The sequence below is a fragment of the Bacillus rossius genome, chromosome 11 (genome assembly GCF_032445375.1).
Source record: "Bacillus rossius redtenbacheri isolate Brsri chromosome 11, Brsri_v3, whole genome shotgun sequence".
NCBI lineage: Eukaryota > Metazoa > Arthropoda > Insecta > Phasmatodea > Bacillidae > Bacillus > Bacillus rossius.
Genome location: NC_086338.1, coordinates 37,089,122 through 37,111,680, shown reverse-complemented (window position 1 = coordinate 37,111,680; position 22,559 = coordinate 37,089,122). Strand labels below are relative to the sequence as shown.

The following is a 22,559-nucleotide window of genomic DNA, read 5'->3' as shown; positions in this document are numbered from 1 at the left end:
GCTGCCGGCCCTGGTGAGTGCGGGATGGCTACTCATGACTCTCCCTGGCAACCTGGCCAGGGAGGGCTCGACGTCCTGCGGAAAGTTACGGAGCGCGGGAAGATGGTGATGGCCAGTTTTGTGACACAGAAGCATTTCAATCAACATGTAATAATTATTCATGAATATTAAATACATAAAAAGTTTTAGTTATTTCTCTTAATGATAATATTGCATGTGCACTATGTTCAGATTGCGCATTGCCACATCCGGCCGGGCGCTCGCACAACACAGCCGGCCAAGACTATAGCGTCACGTTGTTCGGTGCACTGCCCTACCCTACTCTACTTGGCACGTGCGGGCGTTTTCGTTACACTTGTCCTAATTTCAAGTGTTCATGACACATAATGGCTTGTGCTCTCAGAGGGAGCATCGACGGTGGCATCAGTGCATAATGGGACACTTTTTCGTGGGTGCAGCCCGCGTTCATCGATTTATTAGACATTGTCACGTCAAAAATCAGCCGAGCGCCTCCAGTACAAGACTGCCCTCAGGGGCACCCCTTCTATTCTGAGGGAGCAGAGATGGCATCAACAATACAACCAAATTTAAATATTAAAAGCAGCCACTCTTTCTCTGCATATCTAAAATCAAACACACATTTACATTGCAATTTATAAGCCATATGTCTAATGATTACTGTTAAAAAAAAATCATTAATAATACACGACACTTGAGGCGGCTGACCATGATGTTAACAGCATGTTCCGGCAGTGACAGATGGTACAGAAAGAGCTGGGACATGGGCTTAAAATAAGGTCCAAGGAGTTATGACATCATTTTATAAACATGAGTTAGGAAATGTTAGAATATGGCATGCTATAACAATTTGAAATCACTTCTTAATTTCGCCATCTTCATATTGTTTCTCCCAAAATATTATGGAAGTGGTGCTTGATAATGCTGACGTCACCCGCGGTCTCGGGATCGATACCCGGGGCGATCCTAGTGGTTCTCAGTGGCTCTAAAGGAAATCTCCGGCAGGCACTAGGTTAATTTGAGAATTAACCGAGGTGGTCGTAGGTTTTTGCCCCTGCGTGTTCCACTAGGATCGAAGGCTGTTGATGGTGAGAGGGAGTCCCTACTTCTAACAAGCACTGGCCCTAGACAGTGTAGAGGACTGTTTCCTAATTGCTCAGGAGGCATTTGCGAAATAAAGAAACTGTATTTAGGTGCTGGTTTTTTAATCTCGCATCTCATCTGGTGTGGATGGAGGCACAAGTTACACAATTACACTGGACAAAAAATACATTGGCACTACATACACTCGCACGAATAATTAATTACGTGTTACATGGATGTTACGTTGTGGCACTTGCAAACAAGAGCCCTACATTGATCTGTGGGTCGACGAAGAGTTTGGGTGGATTAACCAGGGGTGTAGGAACCGGGGGGACAGGGGGGGACATGTCCCCCTGAACGTTTTGGGTGGAGGGGACTGTCCCCCCATCTTTCTAGACTGTGATATTTTTATTTTATAATATTATTCTGCCCAACTTTATTTGTAATTTCTTCACTCATCAAATTTTATCTTAAGGAAACAATAATAATATTAACATCGATGTATCCAATGGTTAGATACAAAAACTGCTTAAAAAGTGCTCTTTTGCACTTTTTAAATCAAAATTTTCCGGTGGAGGACCCCCGGACCCCCCGTCTTAGTAAGAGGGAAATGGGTTTACATGACATCAAAATCATTATTTGTCCCCCCCAACTTTATGAACACAGCTACGCCAATGCGATTAACGGCCACTCCCGTTATAATCTGTATAGAGATTCTCGCCCGGGCTCACCTGTGTGAGTCGCGGGGCCATGAAGATAACATTAATTGGTAAAGTCTGCAGTCTGCAGGCGTATGCTCGACGAATTATGCGAAGTTCTGATCGTGGGAGTCGGCCCGGACCGTAAGGTGACTGCGTCGCGAACTTTTGTTCCGCGACGAGCCAAAATTAAAACGACCGGGATAAGCCCTGCACCAGAAAAAGGCACGGGGGCATGAGGGGGAGAAGAAAAGGAAAAGGTTTTAGCGAATTATAATAGTTACCAGAATGACGACTCAGAGGTACAAGTGTTGAAGTCTCCCCGCGGGATCACACGTCCGCCCCGGCCCGTGAGTAAAACTCTACTGCCACTTTGTGCCGGCTTGGGAGGGGAGGAAGAGTCATGACGCGCCAAACTTTCTAATGTGCCGTTATTCCAATTTTATAATCATAATTAGTCATTATTATTTATAGAACACTCGTATCTTAATGAAATCTGCCAGAATTAGTTGGCGAAAGGCCTATAATAATATTACGTAACAAAATTTAGATTAATTATATTTGAACATAAAAAGTCAAGCTGGAGACTGTCTGTCACTTGTTGACTACTCCAGTGGTTATTCGCAAATTAGGTTGGTTAACACTGTGGTTAATTATTGGCGGAAAGCCGCAAGGGGCGTTCTGGACATTTATTAATTGCGGTTTCCCACGGAGAAAACCGCTGCACCCCTACGACGCACTTTCACTATTAAGGGTTGTTCTGCTAATTAAAAAACCACTTAATTAATCACATCAATTTATGATGTGTGAGAAATGTTTGGTGGTGATGACATATGGACGTATCTGGGAAGGCACTCACCGGTGTCGGCGGCTCGCTTGACTCATGTGAATTGTGCTAGGGGTGCATTTCGTTAGTGGGGTTTAATACTGGCCGGTGGAGGCCGGGCTTTATCGCCTTCGGAGGGACGACGACAAAGCCAGATGATTATTAGTAAGTATGAATTAGAATCTCAATTATTAAAGCAGGAGGTAAATCTCTTATACAGTATTCTGTAATTTAAAACAGTATCCACAATGCGAACACTAAAGTTCGGTATTCCAAGACACAAAAACAAGGGTATAGGGGTTGAATATGCTACACTCAGGGGCGAAACAACTAAATTTCCAAAGGGGGGGGGCAATATACCTTTTTATAAAGAATCATCGATCCCCCTTATTGAAGCAGCGGGGGGGGGGACAATTTCATGGTGGAAAATGGTGCTATTTAAGCAGTTTTATTATCTAAAAATTGAATACACAGCACTTTCTTTGCCCCCGTTTGCCCCCACTTCAAGGTTTCAGAGGGGGGGCAAAATACCTTTCCCCCCCCTCCCCCTGTTGTTGCGCCCCTGTCTAAACCTGTACTCAGCATATTCCTAGTATCGATAGGACATTGTTAGTGCATTTTTTTAGGCAACCAATTTTGTTGTCCCATCTGTTTCCATTCTGTTACCAAAATTACGCGCTTTTGCACCGCTCACATTTTCGTTGATTTTGTTCAGATGGCTGAATCAGAACTGGTGCCATTATCTCGTATATAAACATTTTTATGATCATCGGAGGATGTACCGAGCATATTTGTGTGCCAAATGAAACTTTATGATAGCGATAATATTCTGGATTACATTTTGTACACTTTAATTGCCATAACAAGAAATAATCGCAACTTTGTACTTGAGAACATTAAAATACACGATTTAATTGTCATTTTAGTCTGTCATTTGTAGGATATTTGGCGTATCAAATGTATCAATGGTTGCCAAATGTCAGCTATAATGCATTGAAATCATTTTTAAGCCTAATGCAGCACATAGTTTATTAAAAAAAAAAAAAGAGGTTGTTTTTTCGTTAACTTACAGGGATTGGGTTTGGATACGTTCTCGGATACGGTCTGCGAGTTAGGTTACAGTTGTATCCCAACAAGGTTTTGCTTATTCGATACCTTACCCTAATGTCTTAAAATACCACGCTTATGAATAGCCTTCTGGGCTAAATTACTACTAGCGCTGATAGTTTATAACTTACTAGACTTATTGAGTTGTCCTTAATTTGATCGTTTCCCTTATCTTTGCTTTGAGGGGTATGGACATGGAATCTCTGTTGTCTATGGACATGGAGACTATTTAAATTGAAATTTGAAATTTCGGAAGCTCGTAGAGTTTTAATTGTTTTGTGCGTACGTGCCATTAATTTTGTATTCGTAATGGTTATTAAGGCTTACTTTGATTCTCGGAATAATGAACTTTTTGATATGTGTTTTTTTATACATAAGGTGGTTCGATGTTCTAAAGTTGTATTTATCGAGGACAGTCCTATGAGCTTGAAGCTTAGTACTGTATTTGAGAAGCTTTCTAAAGAATTTAGATCAGTTAATGTAATGAAAAAGGGCGAAATAGTAAGGTTGAGCATTTGCGGTAACTATATTTTAGGAGAACATGACTGTAAAAGCACTATTTTCAACCCTGCTAACCTGAATTTTGATTCTTTCTTGGAGATCGGAAAATACAAATGTAAGATAATGATAAATATGCCAAATATATATTTTTCTTTTCCAAAACGCGTGGCTTTCGACTACCCAGTTACACCAGATTTCAACGAGATCGATAAATACTTTGACGTTTCTGCATGTGATTACAAATGGTTTAAATGTTCTGATCCCAGAACTTCGCAGACTGCAAACTGGATTGAAGTTGGGACGTCGTTTTCTTACATTCCCAAATATGATGATTTGGGACATTTTTTAAAGTTTGAATGCACACCAAGGACTTCGAGAGGTAAAGCCAAAAGTATGGTTGCAGTGGCTAACAATCCTGTTTTTCATGGAGAACCAAAACCTGAGCGGTTACATGCTGTTCACCGTTACACTTTCACTAAGAATAATTTGATGGGTTGTAGGTAAGATTTTTTATTTATTTTAGAGTTTAGTACTATTCACATTAGATGTATACCAGTAAATAAATTTAAGTACTCTTTGAAGCTGTCAGTAGCAGCAGTCATTTAAACTATTAACTTAAAACATTTGTAAAAATAGAAAACAAATTTTTTAAAAGTATTAATTTTGTCTGCTGATCTCCATTTCATGAAAATTATTATTTTTCATTTAAATTAAGGTGGAGACCCAATCTGTCGCATCCGTCTACAAACCGTTCATCCATTGCCTAGATGACCAAGTCACAACACTTTGTATGTCCATCACATTATTTTTCCACTTGGTGCTGCCAACTGACTAAGAAGGCTTTAATTTAAAAAAAATTATTTTGCAAGGTTTTATTAGTTTGACAATCGTATATGCTAAGACTTATACATCATTAAACAATTTTTGTTTTGCTTTAATGTTTGTTATAATTAATATCTGAGTTACCGTACATTCATTTCCATTTGTCTGTCAATTTTTGTTTGTTACAATACTTGTTTTAACTCATAAAACACACAAGTTAAAAATATAATATGGAAGTAGCTAAACAATTAAACAAACTAAAAAACCTTTTAAATTAAAGGTAATGCAGTAAATTGTAAATTTTTTTTTTTTCCATAAAAAAATTACTGAATTTCAAATGTTTGTGAACATGGTAAATATCCATATCACGTATGCAAGTTTATCCTTTGATCCTGATGTCATGATCCTCTATACATTGGTTCTGTGGTACATAATACTTGCTGTTATAATTTAGTGTTTCGAAAGATCCTGGATACAACAAAATATTAATGAAACTATGAATTATGATCATATTATCATACTATATAAAAATACAAAATTGCATATTGTTTTTACTTCCTAACATTGGTTGTATTGTGATATTTTAGTTGTGTCCAGAATCTTTTCACATACCTACAAAATTAAAACGGCGAGCATCATGTACCACAGGATTAATTATACAGGATCATGCCATCAGGATAAAGGGATGAACTTGGATACGGGATACGGAACAACTACCATGATCACTACAGGTGTTCCTTTATTTACCCTGAAAACAGCACATTCCAAATTCTTACTGGCTTCTGAAAAGTATAGTTTTTTATGTTATGTTAGGTAGCCTGTGCAGTGAAGCTGCTGTTGCACAGACTTTTTTCCACTGGTTTCCTGATCATTGTCTCTACCCTACTGAACCTACTAGCTGCAACTTGATCCTGTGGTTTCCCAGAGATCCTTTCAAAAAGGATTTCATATTTAATGTCAGTATGTTACAGCCGGGCCCAAGATTGTTTTCCACGTTAACAGGCAAAAATGGTTTTTCACCTTAATTATGCACAATTAGGGTGGAAAACAGCCGTATCCCCAGCCGTAACGTAGTGACGTTAAACATCTCTGTCTTTTTGAAAACAGCGTCGGCTATGCTGTATTTCTTACGATCCCTGTAGAACCACAGGATCCAGTTGCAGCTAGTATCAAGTAAACAGTGGGGTGGTGACAACGACAAGGCCACTCTCCCTCGTTGAAAACCGTCTCGCTGCACTAATAAAAAATAAAGCACAACATGGCCACGGCCGCATCACTGCACAGGCTACCTAATGTAACCTAAAAAGAATATTTTCTCAGGTAGCAGTGGGAATTCGGAAATTCTGTTTTTTAGAGTAAATATAGGAACATCTGTGGTGTTCAAAAACATTATTTGAAATTTTTTTTTTTTTTAATTTTTTTTTTTACAGAAAAAGAGGGACCCGTAGAATTTACCAGTAATGTTTTGGACATTTTTGAGATTAAAACTTAGTCACGTCCATCGAAAGTTAAAGTAAGGTTTTGACAGACGGATGGATGGAAGGAATTCTGCCATCTGGTTGAATGCAGGCCAGGTGATCAAAGGACAGATGCAACGTCCACCTTTAGTGTTTAGTATTATTGAGGTTTCATTGAAATTATAAAAAATATATATATATATATATGCATTTTTTTCCTTTTCACGGCTGTTTTCCTTCAGTTTCCGGGTGGTTTCTTATAACGTCCTGTCCGATATCTATGCAAAGAGGAATGAAGAACGAGGGAAGATCACTCATTGTCCGTACTACGCCATCGATTCTACTTACAGGATGGAATTGGTTCAGAAGGAAGTAGCTGGTGAGTTTTAATGAGATTGTTTTTCGTGCTCTCAATGTCTGTATAAATGCCACACAATTTTTGGTGATTGTTCCTTATTGTGTATGCAACTGCATTTTAACATAAAATATTAAAATAATGAAAGGAGCTGGGCTGTTTTGAATTTCAAAGCTATATAATTGCCAAAATAAAATTGATTTTGAAAATAAGTATAAAACAGGAATTTTATTGTGTAACATATCCAATTGTATTTTAACATAATATAGCCTACCTATTGAAATTAAAATAAAATGTAATTGTGTACTGTAGCAAAAATATAATTTGATTTTGAAAATTTTAACTATAAAGCTTAAGTATTAAGTGAATATGTAATAAATAGAGACAAGATTATGTGGTGCATTGCAATTGAACCGAAATATAACTGAAAATAATGTCAAAACACCACATAATAATATTGAAATGCAAGTTATATCATGGAATTAAGTAGCATTTAATCAAAACTTAATTCAAATCATTAAAAAAGTAATTGTTGTTTGAAATTCATGGAATTTTGTTATTTTCAGATAAAATTAATTATACCAAAGTGAATGAATGAAAAAGATTTTTTAATGTTTTTTTTTTTGTATCGCTTATTAAATCACTTTCAAACCACAAATGCTGGCTAATTTTTTTTATTGTTCTAAATTTATTTTTATCAGACCAATTCATTAGAAACTATGTTATTGTAAAAATGGAGCATGTAAATTTTATTGCTATTTTGGTGAGAATTTTATAAAAATAAAAAAACAACACCAAAATCCAAAATTTTAAAATCGAAAATTGACAATAAATAAAACTATAAAATAGTGTCTGTAGTAATAAAGAATAAGAACCGAAATCTTTACATAATGGTTTCTCCCACGATTACACTCATGCATGCTGTTAAAATTTCACTCATAACGTACAGCTTAATTTCTTGCCATGAATTATCTTTGTTTCAGCCGGAGAGAAAATATTACATGCTTATAGCATGTTTGATATACGAATGAATTTAATTTCCTTTAGACACACAACTCTGCTTTATTAATATGCAACAAGTTTGTCAAGTATGTTTTTCATTTAATACTATTTCTTGGACATAAACGATTGCAATGATGTATGTCCAAGAAATTGAATTACTTACATTTCCCAATTGCATGAATCATTTAAAGAACTTGTTTTTCGTGTTATCATTAACTTTTTTTTTTCTTTAAATATTTTACAGGTTACAATGCTGATGTAATTTGTTTGCAAGAAGTTGACCAATATGCATATTACAACATGCTTAGAACATTTTTTGAAGCACGGGGATATTTTGGGGTCTATTGTTTGAAACATCCGGGGTTAAATGAAGGACTAGCTGTTTTCTTCCAAACTGTTAAATTCAGGTGAGTTTACAACTTGTGTTACAATTTAAATTTAAAGAAACTAAACGATTTTTAATATGTAACAAAGGCCAAATTGTGTGTTGTTTGGACTCCTGTGATTTCTGATGCTCATTACATGTACTAGAATATCTAATTATTTTTATGCAATTACAAATTGCTACTGATATTGTTAAAATCCCAAAAAATATATTTTTATTAGTTTCAGCTGGAAAAATACCAATTGGCCCTAAAATTATTTTCACGAAATTAGTTTTGTCACCTAACCGTGGGGGGGGGGGGGGGGGGGTGTTTATGTGTTTATACTTATTTTTACTTCAATTATTAACATGGCAAAGATTGTACATACCACTTTACTCCTTACTTCCATGAAGGGTAGTTCATATAACTACAGAATTTATACCATCATTGTTTTGAGGTCAATTATAATATTAATATAATACTTACCTCCGTAAGATATTATTGTTTTTTCCTGTTTGTTGCGAGTTGGGCTATGTATTGCATTCGGGGCCATTTTCAAATGGGTGTTATGACCTTCAGATCTTGACACCTGAAGCTAACCAGCTTTTATGTGCATGGCTATGCCTAATAAATACCTACACTTAAACATTCAACTATGAACATTGAATTATTTAATTTTCACTGTAGGTAATCATTTGTGGTTTTAGATTGTGTGAAAGTACTTACGTACTCTATCCGAAGGAGATGTTCTGTAAAAATCCTGTGTATCGATATCTGAGCGAGGAAGTCAGTAGGAACAAGAATTATGCTGCTGCATTCAAAAGGAGCCAAAATAGCCTTGTGGTAAGTTCACAGTCTTCTTTATAGATTGTTCAGCTAATTATTATGAAAACTTTTATCTTTTTGAAGTGAATCTTCTTTGGGTGCAATGAGAGTATAATTTCAAGACCGAATTTTAATGCAACATTTTCGTGAAACGTTATTGTGAAACGTTTGATGCAGTAAGGACAGAGAATATATAGTACTTGGCTAAAGAGATATAAAGAGAGCACTGTGCTGTATATATTGCTGGGCTCATTTTCGCTCTCTTTATGCAGTGATTCATCCTCCATCCGAAAAAAAAAAAATAGAACAGAGAAAGAAATGGATGAACAAAAGAATAAGACTGAGAGAGTGTACATGCGCTTGTTTCGGAAAATAGATATAAGTATCCTGTACAGTCAGCTGTGAGTGCCTTGAATTTTATATTTGCTACCAGCGCGCTCGCGTTCCTCCCTGTTCAACAAGCAGAGTAGAAAGCTCGGACCATCCCGCAGATATAGCGCTACCTGTTATGAATTTCGTAGTTCGTTCAGAGATTTGGTCTGTTCTAAATATAGCAAAAATTTTTGAAGAAACAGTAATATGCAAGTTTTTATTTGTGGTGTGAGATTTCAAAAGTGGGTAATATTTATTGTTAATGAATCATTATTGTTATCCCAAGCAGTATTTTGAAGTGAGTAATAACTTTGTTAATTTATGTTTATTTAGAAAATTGTCTTCTTTCTCTTTGCCATTTTACCCCTAACAATATACTTGAAGAGTCAAGGTTTGAATTGCCAAAGAAGTTTTACTTCTATCACATGTACTGAGATACATGTACTATTTTCAGGGTGTCTACTGACCCTGGAAAACCTGGAAAACCTGGAAAAATCAGGGAATATTGTAATCGGGGGAAAATCAGGGAATTTTTTAAAAAATCAGGGAATGTTTGTTTAGTAGGTTGTAGTTGGCAATTTTTTTTGTTAATTGATCAGGTTGCATTAACGTAGCTTCAAGTGTATCCCCTCCCATTTTTATTTTTGAATGGCAAATAATGAACAGTTCCCACGCCCATTTTCGGATTCGGAAGTGGCGTCAAATCACGTGATACAAACTGGTTCAAGCTGGTCTATTATCCTGCTGACGTACGTGCTGTGGCATATGCTTCCCATGTTCGGATTATACGGACAGGTGCATTTAATTTTAAGTATCTATGGATGCTCCCATCGTAAACTGGGCATTTTTGTTAGCTTTGAAAATACGTATCACAGACACTTTTGGTGAAGATTCGCCATAATTGCTAGAAATTGGTAGCTGTGGGCTTCATACAGTCCATGGTGCTTTCAAAACTGGAATTTCTGCTACACAATGGGACGTTGTTAGTTTTTTGAGGCACAGTTACTTTTTGTTTAAGCATGTACCTGCATGGAGGGCAGATTACATTAGAATAAAGGGATCAGAGCTTTTTCCCAAGAAATGTTGTGTAATCAGTGTTGTGATGTATCTCTATGAGAGGAAGTGGACAAAGAGAAGGTAGCCAAGATGGCCTGATGAAGCATGTGTTTTTGTCTTGAGTTGGTTCACCAATCCCTTCCAATCCAATATATAACATGGCGCTGCGGACTAATTGTTTAGTATATCGACGCTATAATGCGGTGGTATAAACAAGAAGAAAAAATAAATGAAGATTTGGGAGGACGGTACGGTAATGACGACGGTGAAGTGAACATAACCCAAACAAGAGATGGACGGGCTAAAACCACCGAGACCGTTTAGCTTTGATGGGGATCTGGCGGTTAATTGGAAACGGTGGAAACAACAGTTCCAGATCTACATGACATCCACAGCCACAGCCACAGTGAAGAGGTAAAAATAGCCACTTTATTACATGTGGTTGGTGAAGAGGCGCAAGACCTATATTATACACTGGATGTATCCGAGAAAAACAGGAAGGAGTATAAAACAGTTTTGCAGAGTCTGGAATCATACTTTCTTCCAAAGACCAATCAGAGTGTTGAGCGGCACAAGTTTAATAATCGTGTACAACAGGAAAGTGAAACGTTTGACTCTTTTATAACTGCACTCCGGCGACTTAGTGCTAATTGTGGTTACGAAGGCCTACGAGATGACATGATAAGAGACCGAATCGTGTGCGGAGTACGTGACACGCGTCTAAAAGACAGGTTATTAAGAGAACCAAATATGACCCTCGCAAAGGCGGTACAGATATGCAAAGCGGCAGAACAAACGCAGGAGTTATTGGAAGCTATAGACAAAAAGGAAGCGGTGCATGAAGTTTACACGAGCAGCTATGCAGAAGCAGGAAGACAGGACACCTCTACCAAGAGAGACGAACACCAGGGGAGGCTACAGACACAAAGGAATACAGATGGATATAGGGCTGGACAGTACAACAACAAGCAACACCTGCCCAACAACATTCACCACTCCAAAGGCAATGGCTATCAGCGTGGACGTGGCGGGAAGCAGAGGTTTCCTACAAGTAAGGCAACCTTTGGACACAGAGAGTATTATCCTAGCAGCGAAGGTATGTACAATAAACATAACTATGTAGAGCAAGGGTGTCAGAGGTGCGGACTGCAACATACAAACTCTAGTTGTCCGGCGTTCAAGGAAATATGTAGAAAATGCAACAAACGGGGACACTTTGCACGAGTTTGTAGATCTAAATCTGTACATGAAATAAACAGACAGGGGACTGATGCTCATTGTGTGAATGATCTGATGTTAGGGTGCATTACTACCAATCAGTCGGACGAGGTTACAGGTGAAAGACAAGGACAGTGTAATGTGCATGGTAAAGTAATGGATGTTCAATCTAGGGAGTGTAAAATTGGTGACATGGAAACTGAGTGGTTTTGTAAATTGAAAGTGTCACCTAATCATTATGTCAACTTTAAAGTAGATACAGGAGCTCAGGTTAATGTTTTACCTGAGGACACCTTTCTTACATTACAAAAGAGAAGTGATGCCTTGCTCACGTCAAATGTTAAACTCAAAAGTTATGCGGGTACTGAAATACCTGTGATAGGCAAGTGTTTCTTACATTGTCATACGCCACGAGGACAATCAGGGGTACTAGAGTTCCAGGTTACGAGAGTAAAAAATTCCGTACCTATAGTAGGGTTGACTGGCATCCAACAATTACAAATACTTCAAAGGGTGGAACTCGTAGGAGCTCACCAAGACCCACACATCACAAGTCTGCTTTCACAATATAAAAATTTATTTGAGGGTCTTGGAGAGATAAAAGTTCATCCACGTACCTTAGTGCTACGAGAGGGTAGTAAGGCACCAGCGGCCGTATTTCAGAGAATACCGTTCGCACTCCATGATAAGTTGAGGGAGGAGATTAATAGGATGATCAAACTTAAGGTAGTGGAGAAAGTAGAGGAGCCAACAGATTGGCTCAATCCTATAGTAATTGTAAGGAAGCCATCAGGGGACATACGGGTTTGTCTGGACCCACAGTCTTTAAATGCAGCAACTATGAGAGAACACTGCAGAATGCCAACATTTGAGGAAGTCACTGTAAAAATGAAAGGAGCCCAGTATTTCAGCACATTGGATGCAAATAGGGGTTTTTGGCAAATAGGCCTCACAGATGAAAGTTCGAAACTAACCACATTTGATTCTCCATCACATGGAAGACTTCGGTTTACACGCTTACCGTATGGCTTGACCTGCGCTCCGGAAATTTTTTACAGTGTCTTCAGCCAATTGTTCAAAGATCTGGAAGGAGTACAGGTGTATGTAGATGATGTTATAGTTTTTGGTGTTGATAGAGCGGAGCATGATCGAAGGTTGGAACAAGTTCTCAAACGAGCAAAACAAATGAATGTTACATTTAATCTAGAGAAATGTAAGTTTGGACTTACGGAAGTCAGGTATATTGGGCACATATTTGGGAAAGACGGCATTAGGACAGATATGGATAAGGTGAGGGCCATCTTAGAATTCCCGGAACCTAAAAACGTGACAGAATTACAAAGGTTCTTGGGAATGGTCAACTATTGGGGAAAATTTGTACCCAATCTTTCGGAAAAAACAGATGCGTTACGTGGGTTGTGTCGAAAGAATGTTGTTTGGTCATGGAACGACCAACACCACACAACATTTGAACACTTAAAAACACTTTTGACCTCCACACCTATCCTACAGTATTTTGATCATGACGATGAGGTAGTGCTGTCAGTGGATGCGTCACAGAACGGCTTAGGAGCGGTTTTGATGCAATCTAAAGGCCCAGTAGCGTTCGCATCCAAATCACTATCTCCTGCGCAAAAGAATTACGCACAAATTGAAAAAGAGCTCCTTGCAATTGTGTATGGCTGTGAGCGATTTCATCAATACCTCTATGGCCGCAAAGTTTTAGTAGAGACGGACCACAAGCCGTTGGAGGCTATATTCAAAAAACCGCTCGAAAAATGTCCTCTAAGATTACAAAGAATGAGAATTAAATTGCAGAATTACAACTTAACGTTAAAATATGTGCCGGGTAAAGATCTCATAGTCGCGGATGCGTTATCAAGGGCAGGAGGTCCAGATGACAAACTAGAATCACACGAACAGGAAATAGCAGCTCATCAGGGCATGGTAGTGCATTTCATACAAGCAACTCAGGACATGTGGGAAAGACTACGGTTAGAAACCTTGAGAGATGAGACTTTGATCCCACTTAAAGGCATCATAATGAATGGATGGCCTAAAGAGAGAACACAAGTAGAAGCTAACATAAGACCCTTTTGGTCATACAAGGAAGATTTAACAGTACACGAGGGAGTTATTTTTAAAGGCAAACAGATAGTAGTTCCGCAGAGTATGAGACAGGATCTGTTAGACAGAGTCCATTATGGACACATGGGGATACAAAAGTGCAAATGGAGGGCCAGGGAGTGTATATTTTGGCCTGGAATGGCAAAGCAAATTGAAGATAGGGTAAGTAACTGTGCGACATGTAAGGAGGAACAGAACCTGAGTCCCAAGGAACCGATAGTCAGCAGAGAAATACCGAGTAGGCCTTGGCAAATAATAGCAGCAGACATTCTACATTTCAAGGGGAAGGACTATCTACTAGTAATTGATGCCTACTCAAAGTACCCTGAGTTCAGTCAGTTAACGAGTCTCACATCAGGTCACGTAGTGGGGCACTGCAAAGCTATAATGGCGAGACATGGGATACCGGAGGTACTTTATAGCGACAATGGGCCACAGTTTTCTTCACAGGAGTTTAAGGGATTTGCACACAACTGGGACTTTACACATAAGACATCTAGTCCTATGTACCCCCAGTCCAATGGACTTGTGGAAAGGTATGTGCAAACAGTGAAAAATATGCTCAAAAAGGCAGTGAAGGACCGTAGAGATGTGATGCTGGCACTCTTAGAATACAGAAACACACCGGTCGACAGTCACTTACAATCACCGGCTCAGAGGTTGTTTGGTAGACGACTAAGGGGGTTAATGCCACACTCAGCAGACATGCTTCGGCCACAGCAACAGCCAGACATACACCAGGACTTACTGGGCAAACAACAAAATCAGGAAAAATATTATAACAGGGGAACAAGGAAGCTAGAGCCACTGGCGGTAGGGACCAATGTAGGAGTTAGATGTGGTGATGCTTGGAAAAGGGGCAATATTGTCAGAATTCTCGATAGACCCAGGGGTTACCGGGTGTGTTTAGAGAATGGGTATGAAGTTGAAAGGAACCGGAGACATCTAATGGATAATTTTACGGGAAAACCTTTTGAAAGGATACGAGAGGAAATACCGCAAGCTCAGGAAGATCAACAATCAAATAATCAACCACACATGCAGGATGACGTAGTTCAGAATAGACCAACACAGCCTCTTGAGGATAGTAACATGGTAGATTTTAAAGGGTTTGATGAGACAGAAGTTAGCCAAGGGCACGGTTATAGAGAATGGGATTTTAGAAAAGAACGTGAGGAAGGCATAGTAGAAAATACAGTAATGTCAAGGTCAGGAAGAGTAATAAAAACACCAGTGTACTTAAATGACTATGTACCTTAGAAGTTGTGATGTATGTCTATGAAGGAAGTGGATCAGTGTATGTTCAGTGTATTTACAGGATTAATTGTAAACACAAATAGATATGTTGTGATGTATGTCTATGAAGGAAGTGGATCAGTGTATGTTCAATGTATTTACAGGATTAATTGTAAACACAAATAGATAAATTCTAATGAATGTAGGAACTGGAAAAAAGGGAGATGTTGTGATGTATCTCTATGAGAGGAAGTGGACAAAGAGAAGGTAGCCAAGATGGCCTGATGAAGCATGTGTTTTTGTCTTGAGTTGGTTCACCAATCCCTTCCAATCCAATATATAACAATCAGATGGTTAGAAAATACTGCAGTTGCTGAGCTTGCCATGAAAACGTTACCCCACCCAAAGAAATTTGTTAGTGAAGTTTCTATTTCATCTGTCTCTTTCAATGTAGTGAAAAGTGCTCTTGAAGATAGTCTTCTAGAAGTAAAATTGACATTCTTCCACTCTTTAGCATCAGAGCTGGAATTGTTTCTTACAATGTTCCAAAGTGAAGCACCCATGACACTTTTTCTCTATGATTGACTGGTAGACATTTTATTAACTTTGGCAGGAAAGTTTGTGAAACCAGAGGTACTGAAGAGCTTTAGGGACAAACGCAATGTATCTCGATTGGATGTAGATAACCAGGAAAATCTATTGACTGCTAACAATATCAAGTTGGGTTATGCAGTACGCCATGCCATCAAGAAAGAGAAAGTACCAGAAAAGTCTGTCCGGTTACTGAAAAATGATGTTAGGACTTGTCCAAAGGTTATGGTAAAATAACTTCAAGACATAATTCCCCTGAAGTACAAACATACCAAGGGAATTTCCTGCTTATGTCCGTCTGTGGCTTTAAATTCGGGTGTGAGGAAACAGCGTGTGAAGTACAGTTTATAATGTTGTCTTCGAAACAGGTGGCTATCAGGACAAGAAGCTGATAACATTGAGTGATCATATCAGTTGGTATGTTCCTCGCAAGATTCTGAAGCACTGTGGATGCTCATTCTTAAGGCACATACAGTAGCTGCTAAAACAGGCCTTCTAAAGTTTGCGAGGATGATGTTGGTACTTTCCATGGAAATGCATCATTGGAAAGAGGATTTTCAGTGAATTCTAATCTGCTGACTGAAAACTTGCAGGAAGAAACACTGATTGCACAAAGACAAGTGTACGACTTTGTTCAACGTTCTGGAGGTGTAGAGCATGTTGATATCAACAAGTCCATGTTACAGTATGTAAGAAATGCTAGTTGTAGGCGTAAGGAAGCCCTACAAACAAAACAAAAAGAAAAGGAAGCTGCAGACAAGAAGAAGGCAGAAAAAAGAAGAGTTGAAGAGGAGATCAATGCATTGCAGTTTAAGAAGGCTCGAGTGTTGGATTTGGCTCGTTCTGAAGCAAGTGCAATAGACACAAAAGATGAGTCACTGCGAAATTGACGGGAGCTTCCTTTTACTAATGTTTTTTGCAAAAGTAATTGTGTGAAATATTTTTAGCAGCATGTTTTATTTGCCATCAATTGAGTCACTTTGGCCACGTCTGGAAGAAGGTAATTTTTTTACTAATTTAAGTAAGTTGAAATACTTTGAAACCCGTCAATGTATTGTTATGCATATTTTTCAGTTTCGTGGAATGTCGTAATTGTGTTAAAGAAAACCTGGAAAAATCAGGGAATTTCATTTACTAGATTTGGTAGACACCCTGTATTTTTTTTTTAAATTTAATTTATGTACAATTTACCTGTACTGTATGTAGATGGATACAATTACTATGCTTTTCTTTTTTTTTAACTCAGTTTATTGTAGCGTGGTGGTCTAATTTATTCCAGTGTGTTGTTTTGGAAACAGTAGCAGACTCCTCAAAATATTTGGTTGTTGTCAACACACAGCTACTTAGCAGTGAAGAAAATAGCCACATCCGTCTGATGCAGATTGCGATGGCAATAGAGTGTCTCCATCACGTTATTGCAAAGTACAAGGAAAAGGTAAGTTCATAACTGAGTGAGTTTTGAGTATGTATGCACTATTATTATTTTATAGATCATTAATTCTTTTCCCCTTGGCATTCTTTAGCTGTGAATCAAAATAGATGTGTTGTATTGGGGAGATGGATTTAATGGTGTCGTGGAGATTGCATCGATGGTTCATTTTGCAAAAGTGCCACCAACATTTTTTAGCACACACTGACATCATGTTGGGAAACAAGACTCTTAACACTCTCATAGCACCTCTACAAAGATCTGTGTCCCATCCCACATGCATTTCTCCATGAACGTACTCCCGCAAGGTTAAGCATACACACATGTTTTCGGAAGAACACATTTATTTATATGCTGCGGTGTTATGTGAAAATTAATACAACGTAATATTCCAGTAGTTAAAAGGCACTACTGAAACCCACCTTGCTGGACAAAGTCTGGCCACGTTGATTTCAAAGTTCTGGCTTGATGATTATAAAAAAAAAATTATTTAAATAGACCTTCCCGAGTTGGACCCCAAAGGTTTACGATGAATTTAAGTTGAAATAAGAAATAAAATCAGTGATGTTCTTATTGAAGTACTCGGGGTGCATATTGCACCTGTGTTCATGGGAGACTCTGTAAAAAAGATGTTAAAGTTAATTTTTACCTATGCCATATGCTAAAATAAGTTGTGTCAACACACACTGGACTGACTCTTAATTATTCGCACAAACACTATTGCAATAATAAAAATTATCTAAGCTTCGGGTTGTCTCTGTTACCCCTCAGGCACGTTTGTGACTTTTACTACCATAAGTTTTACTAAAAGCATAAAAATACATTGTGAGATTGTTTGAGTCTGTTGCAGACGTAGTACCACTGGGACAAAAACAAAAGAATATTTTTGTTGTTAGTATTGAACAGTGTGCAAGAACAGAAATTCCTTGTGTTCCAATTTTATGTTTATGTGTACCTACCTTATTTGTTTTATCATTTGAGGAAATTTGTTAGAGACTTTAAAAGGTCCTTAGCCTTAGTAAAAATAGTGTTGCAAAAGTATTCAAATGAATATTGGTTTGGCCCAATGATTTTCATTCTGCGAGCTTATGTCGTAAAGACTACAGTTTCTGCGAAGCTGCAGCAGTGGTGGCTCCAGTGGGTAGACCCAGGCCTACCCAACATATTGAAAATAGAAAATGGGAAATAACACTTTTTATTGAAATACACAATTCATATTAAACTTAAGGTTTATTTTGAGAAGGGCAGTTGGCAATGAAATGAAACTACACATTCGCCTGCAGATTCGTAACGTTTTACACAAACGCACGAGTTGTGTTGTAACATTCAGCTTATATGAAACCACGTTTAATCCTAATAATTATTTTTGTGACCTTTTTAGGTATTAATGTGTATTTTGTTGACATACAATAAAATGTTTGTAATAAGTCTTATGATTAATATATTACACATAGTGGACTTCAGAGAGAAATATACTACTGTCAGAAAGCCACCAGACTTACCATTTTGCATCTGATATGGAGCCAGACCCTCTGGTAGAGCTTGGACTCCAAAAAGTATGCATACGACCCTGCGGTACAGTCCGGGCAGAAAATAATCCTGGAGCCGCCCCTGAGCTGCAGCGCATTGCAGAAGCTTTACGTTGCTAACCCCGTTCCACGGGTCGGTGTTCATTGTGCAGGAACCGAATGTGCGGCTTGCTTCGGTGATGTGTGGCGATCTGAACAGCCGGCCAGATTCACACTTGTGCAGATTATTAACAACTGGTAGTCTTCCGGCGGACTGTCCCGATTGGCACAGCAGTAAGTTTGTCAACCAATTCCCGATTTCACCCAAGCTGTTCCTTCCCCTCCTGCCCCCTCCTTATACAAGACTTCCTCTTGATGCTAGATGAAAGTAACAAACACATTGGTTTTTTTTAATATTATTTCTCATATCTGAGGCAAATGAAATGACTGAGTATCGGGTAGGAATTGTAAAATGTTGGCTTTGCATATGAGAAGACTTTGGTAAAAAAAATTCTGATCCATCATCCATCCATCCATCATCCATCCATCATTCAATTCATCAATCCATCCATCCATCAATCCATTAATACATCAATCCATCAATCAATATTTCAACATTATTTTATTATTTCAAAGATTTTTCTTAATCTTTGCGAGCTAATGTCCTTGACTTGTGTGATGTATATTGATCCCTCTCTAATGACCTCATTTATGACGAGAGGTTAAACCAAAATAAGTAAAATTAATGAAATGAGTCAGGGCTTGGTCTCAACATGAAATTTTTATTTTTTTCATAATTTCTTTTAATTTGAGGGCTATTTAAAATATTTCAATTCAATACCTCCCTTGAGTTAGTGTCCATCCGTAACTCCTCTTTATATTAAGCTCCGTCTAGTGTCCCTCAAGGAGATATATGTTCTTTATTGTTTAATATCTTTATTGATGATATTACTTAGGTGTTTAATTACTCCACTGGTCTGTTATTTGCTGATGACCTTAAAATCTATAGAAAAATTACTACTGATTACAATTGTCAGCTACTTCACCAGGACATTTCTGAAAGCTCTAATTGGTGTAATTGTTTCTTTGGTTACTCTTAATAAAGATGAAACGCAAGTTATATCCTACACTAGGAAACTATATCCCATTTGGTTTGATTACAGATTGAGATTTGATTTATAACAAACACTTCTTATATTAAAGATCAAGGCATTACACTCGACTCTAAATTATTTTTCATCTACATATTACTTCTTTGGTTTCTAGCTCTCACAGAACCCTAGTTTTGATTAAAGACATTACTTACTATGCTTCTGAGTTAGATTCTTTACTTACATTTTATTATACATAAGTTAGATTTAAACTTTAATATGAATCTGTGATCTGTAACATCATCATCTCCTCCAATAGTGATAAACTCAAAAACATACAATCTAAATTACTTAATTTATTAATAAAAGCATCTCTCAAACCCTTTTTTACTTCCCCTAGTTGAACGCAGAAAGCTACTAGACTCTCTTTGTCCGTAACTGCTGTAATTCTAAAATTAACTGATAATATTTCCTTCAAAAAACTGGGCTCAAAGTACCTCAATTTAACAGTCATTTTCAAACATTACTTCATAGTCTAAACAATTTCAATATATTTTATATAGATTAATTAGTAACTTCAATAACATAGACAAACATGCCAATCTTTTTGACAGCAATTAGTTTATAAAAAATTATGCAATTATTTACTTAATAAATTGCAATCAGGCTTTGTTTTAGTAGTTTCTTAACACAATTTTGGTATAAGATGGTATCTGTTTAGTAATCATTAATCTTGCTGTTCCAATACTTAGTTTATTGTAAAATTCTTGCTATTTGTAGTATATCCTCAATGTCTTATTTGTCTGTTAAAGTTGTCTTGTTTTGAATTGCATTTTCCTTTGTGTTTGTCTTGTGAGTTGTACTCCTTGCTGGTGTGAAGTGCCTGCTAGTCACGGTTGACTATCTGCTGGTAATGCCCACCTGTTTGAATTATCTCTTTGCAGGTGGCACCTATCTGCACTTAATGCCTACATGGGTCTGGTGCTTGCATGCCTGTAGGACTACAATGACCTTTGTAGCTGTTTGTATGTCTTGCCCACCTAGAAAGTTCTAAAACTGTTGGTGCGAATTTAATTTAATTTAAATTAAATAATCTAACCCAACCCAACCTAACTTACCCTCCCGTAAAAAATAAAAACTGTTATTTATTACACTGATCAAACCTAACATAACCTTTTACTACTGTAAACTTCGGAACTGTTTGGGTTTGCAGTTGTAGCTTTCATCCCTGTGAACTGTAGGCAATCCTAGAGAAATGCATGAAAAATTTAACCCACATACATTCATGATTGAAGCATATTTTAAAGTAAGCGAAATTGATTCTGAATATTAAATTTTACACTCATCAAAAACAGTCCTGATATTACTTATGGAAATATTCTGTGGTGATTTAGAATTGTTTCGCTATGTAACGTCAATCCTGTTGGCCTTGTGACTTGTTCACAGAAGAAAGTGAAGCTTTCGAAGGCATGCCCCTTCAACATGACTTGAGACTGAAGAGTGCTTACACCGACTTGCCATACACAAACTACACTACTGAATTCAAGGGCTGCCTCGACTACATCTTCTACAGCTGTGATGATCTTCAGTTGATCCAGGTGACAGAGTATTGTGTTTTATTTTGTTTTTATTTTACTGGGGCCATGTTTGTTCAATGGTTGGATCACATGTTTCGTAGCGAGGCGTTTGGTTACTATTTGGGCCGAAACAACAATTTTTTCCCAATTTAGAAAGATGGCAGACGTTTCTATAAGCCCATGGGTTTTCTCTGGGTACACAAATTTTCTCGTATCATTTCAATCTATTGCTGCTGCTTCTCACCATTTTACTCCTCTGTCTTTAATGACCTTGATGTATAGTGCATCTCATCCTTTGTTTACAATATGCATTTAAATGTGCAATTACTCTCTTTTCCAATGCCCGATTTATGCCATTTGCACTTTCATTGGTTCTGTGTGCTCTTTTGCCAATTATACAGCAAAAATGCAATGCAATTATACAGCATAGAGCAAAAATGTTTTAGACGATTTTATTTTGTAATATAATGGAAATTTTTTTTTTTAATTTATCTCAAACATTGTATTTTGTAAAGTAAAATTTGGAATGACAATTTTGGAAATACATTTTCCTGTTTTATTTTATCCAGAGTAAGGGGGAAGTTGCGGGGGTGTTAGAGATGAAAAATTTCCTGTCTTTTAAGTAAATGTCCTTCAGACTTGAAACTCAGGAGGGATGTTCATTATATTACGTACACATTAACTGAGTACGGGGTTTTCCTAAAATCAGCCTCCAAGGTGGATTGCGGGGGCTTTAAAGATCAAAATTTTCCGTCTTTCAAGTATATGTCCCACAGACGTCACCTGATGTGTAATGACTAATGATGTATAAAGCTCGGGCAGGATCGGGTACTTAAGATAGTAATCAATAAATGTTTATCTTTTCTATCTAAATAACCTGTGTGAATTACCTGCAGGTCACAAAAGTCGTGAAAAGCAAGGAAACTAAGGACTGGTAACGAAAGTCATAAATAAATATAGTTTAAAAAACTAAAGAAGCATGCTTTTAAAGATTATCAAACTAAAAAGGAAAAAATAATTTTAAAATTTAATTTATGACAATAGTATATAAGCAATACTAGTATAAATGAGAAAAAAGCTTGAGGCGCTTTGTGCCATATTTTTTGTATATTAAGCGCCCCATGCTTTTTTCTCATTTATACTAGTATTGCTTATATACTATTGTCATAAATTAAATTTTAAAATTATTTTTTTTTCCTTTTTAGTTTGATAATCTTTAAAAGCATGTTTCTTTAGTTTTTTAAACTATATTTATTTTTAACTTTTTAGTTTGATATTCTTTAAAAGCATGTTTT

General features: G+C 37.4%; 1 protein-coding gene across 4 annotated transcripts in view; it reads left to right on the top strand.

The window, feature by feature from the left end:
- Nucleotides 1–22,559, top strand: part of LOC134536817 (2',5'-phosphodiesterase 12-like) — a 151,483-nt gene that overhangs the window by 125,248 nt on the left and 3,676 nt on the right. The window contains exons 1-7 of one of the 4 annotated variants that reach the window (XM_063376795.1): nt 3,951–4,733; nt 6,755–6,891; nt 8,114–8,276; nt 8,942–9,077; nt 16,939–17,094; nt 18,770–18,890; nt 21,134–21,285. In XM_063376795.1, coding sequence (XP_063232865.1) covers nt 4,042–4,733; nt 6,755–6,891; nt 8,114–8,276; nt 8,942–9,077; nt 16,939–17,094; nt 18,770–18,890; nt 21,134–21,285 — 1,557 coding nt within the window. In that variant the 5' untranslated portion in view covers nt 3,951–4,041. Of the gene's footprint in view, nt 1–3,950; nt 4,734–6,754; nt 6,892–8,113; nt 8,277–8,941; nt 9,078–16,938; nt 17,095–18,769; nt 18,891–21,133; nt 21,286–22,559 lie in introns of those variants that run through there. The other 3 variants (XM_063376796.1, XM_063376797.1, XM_063376798.1) reach the window with 3 other exon arrangements.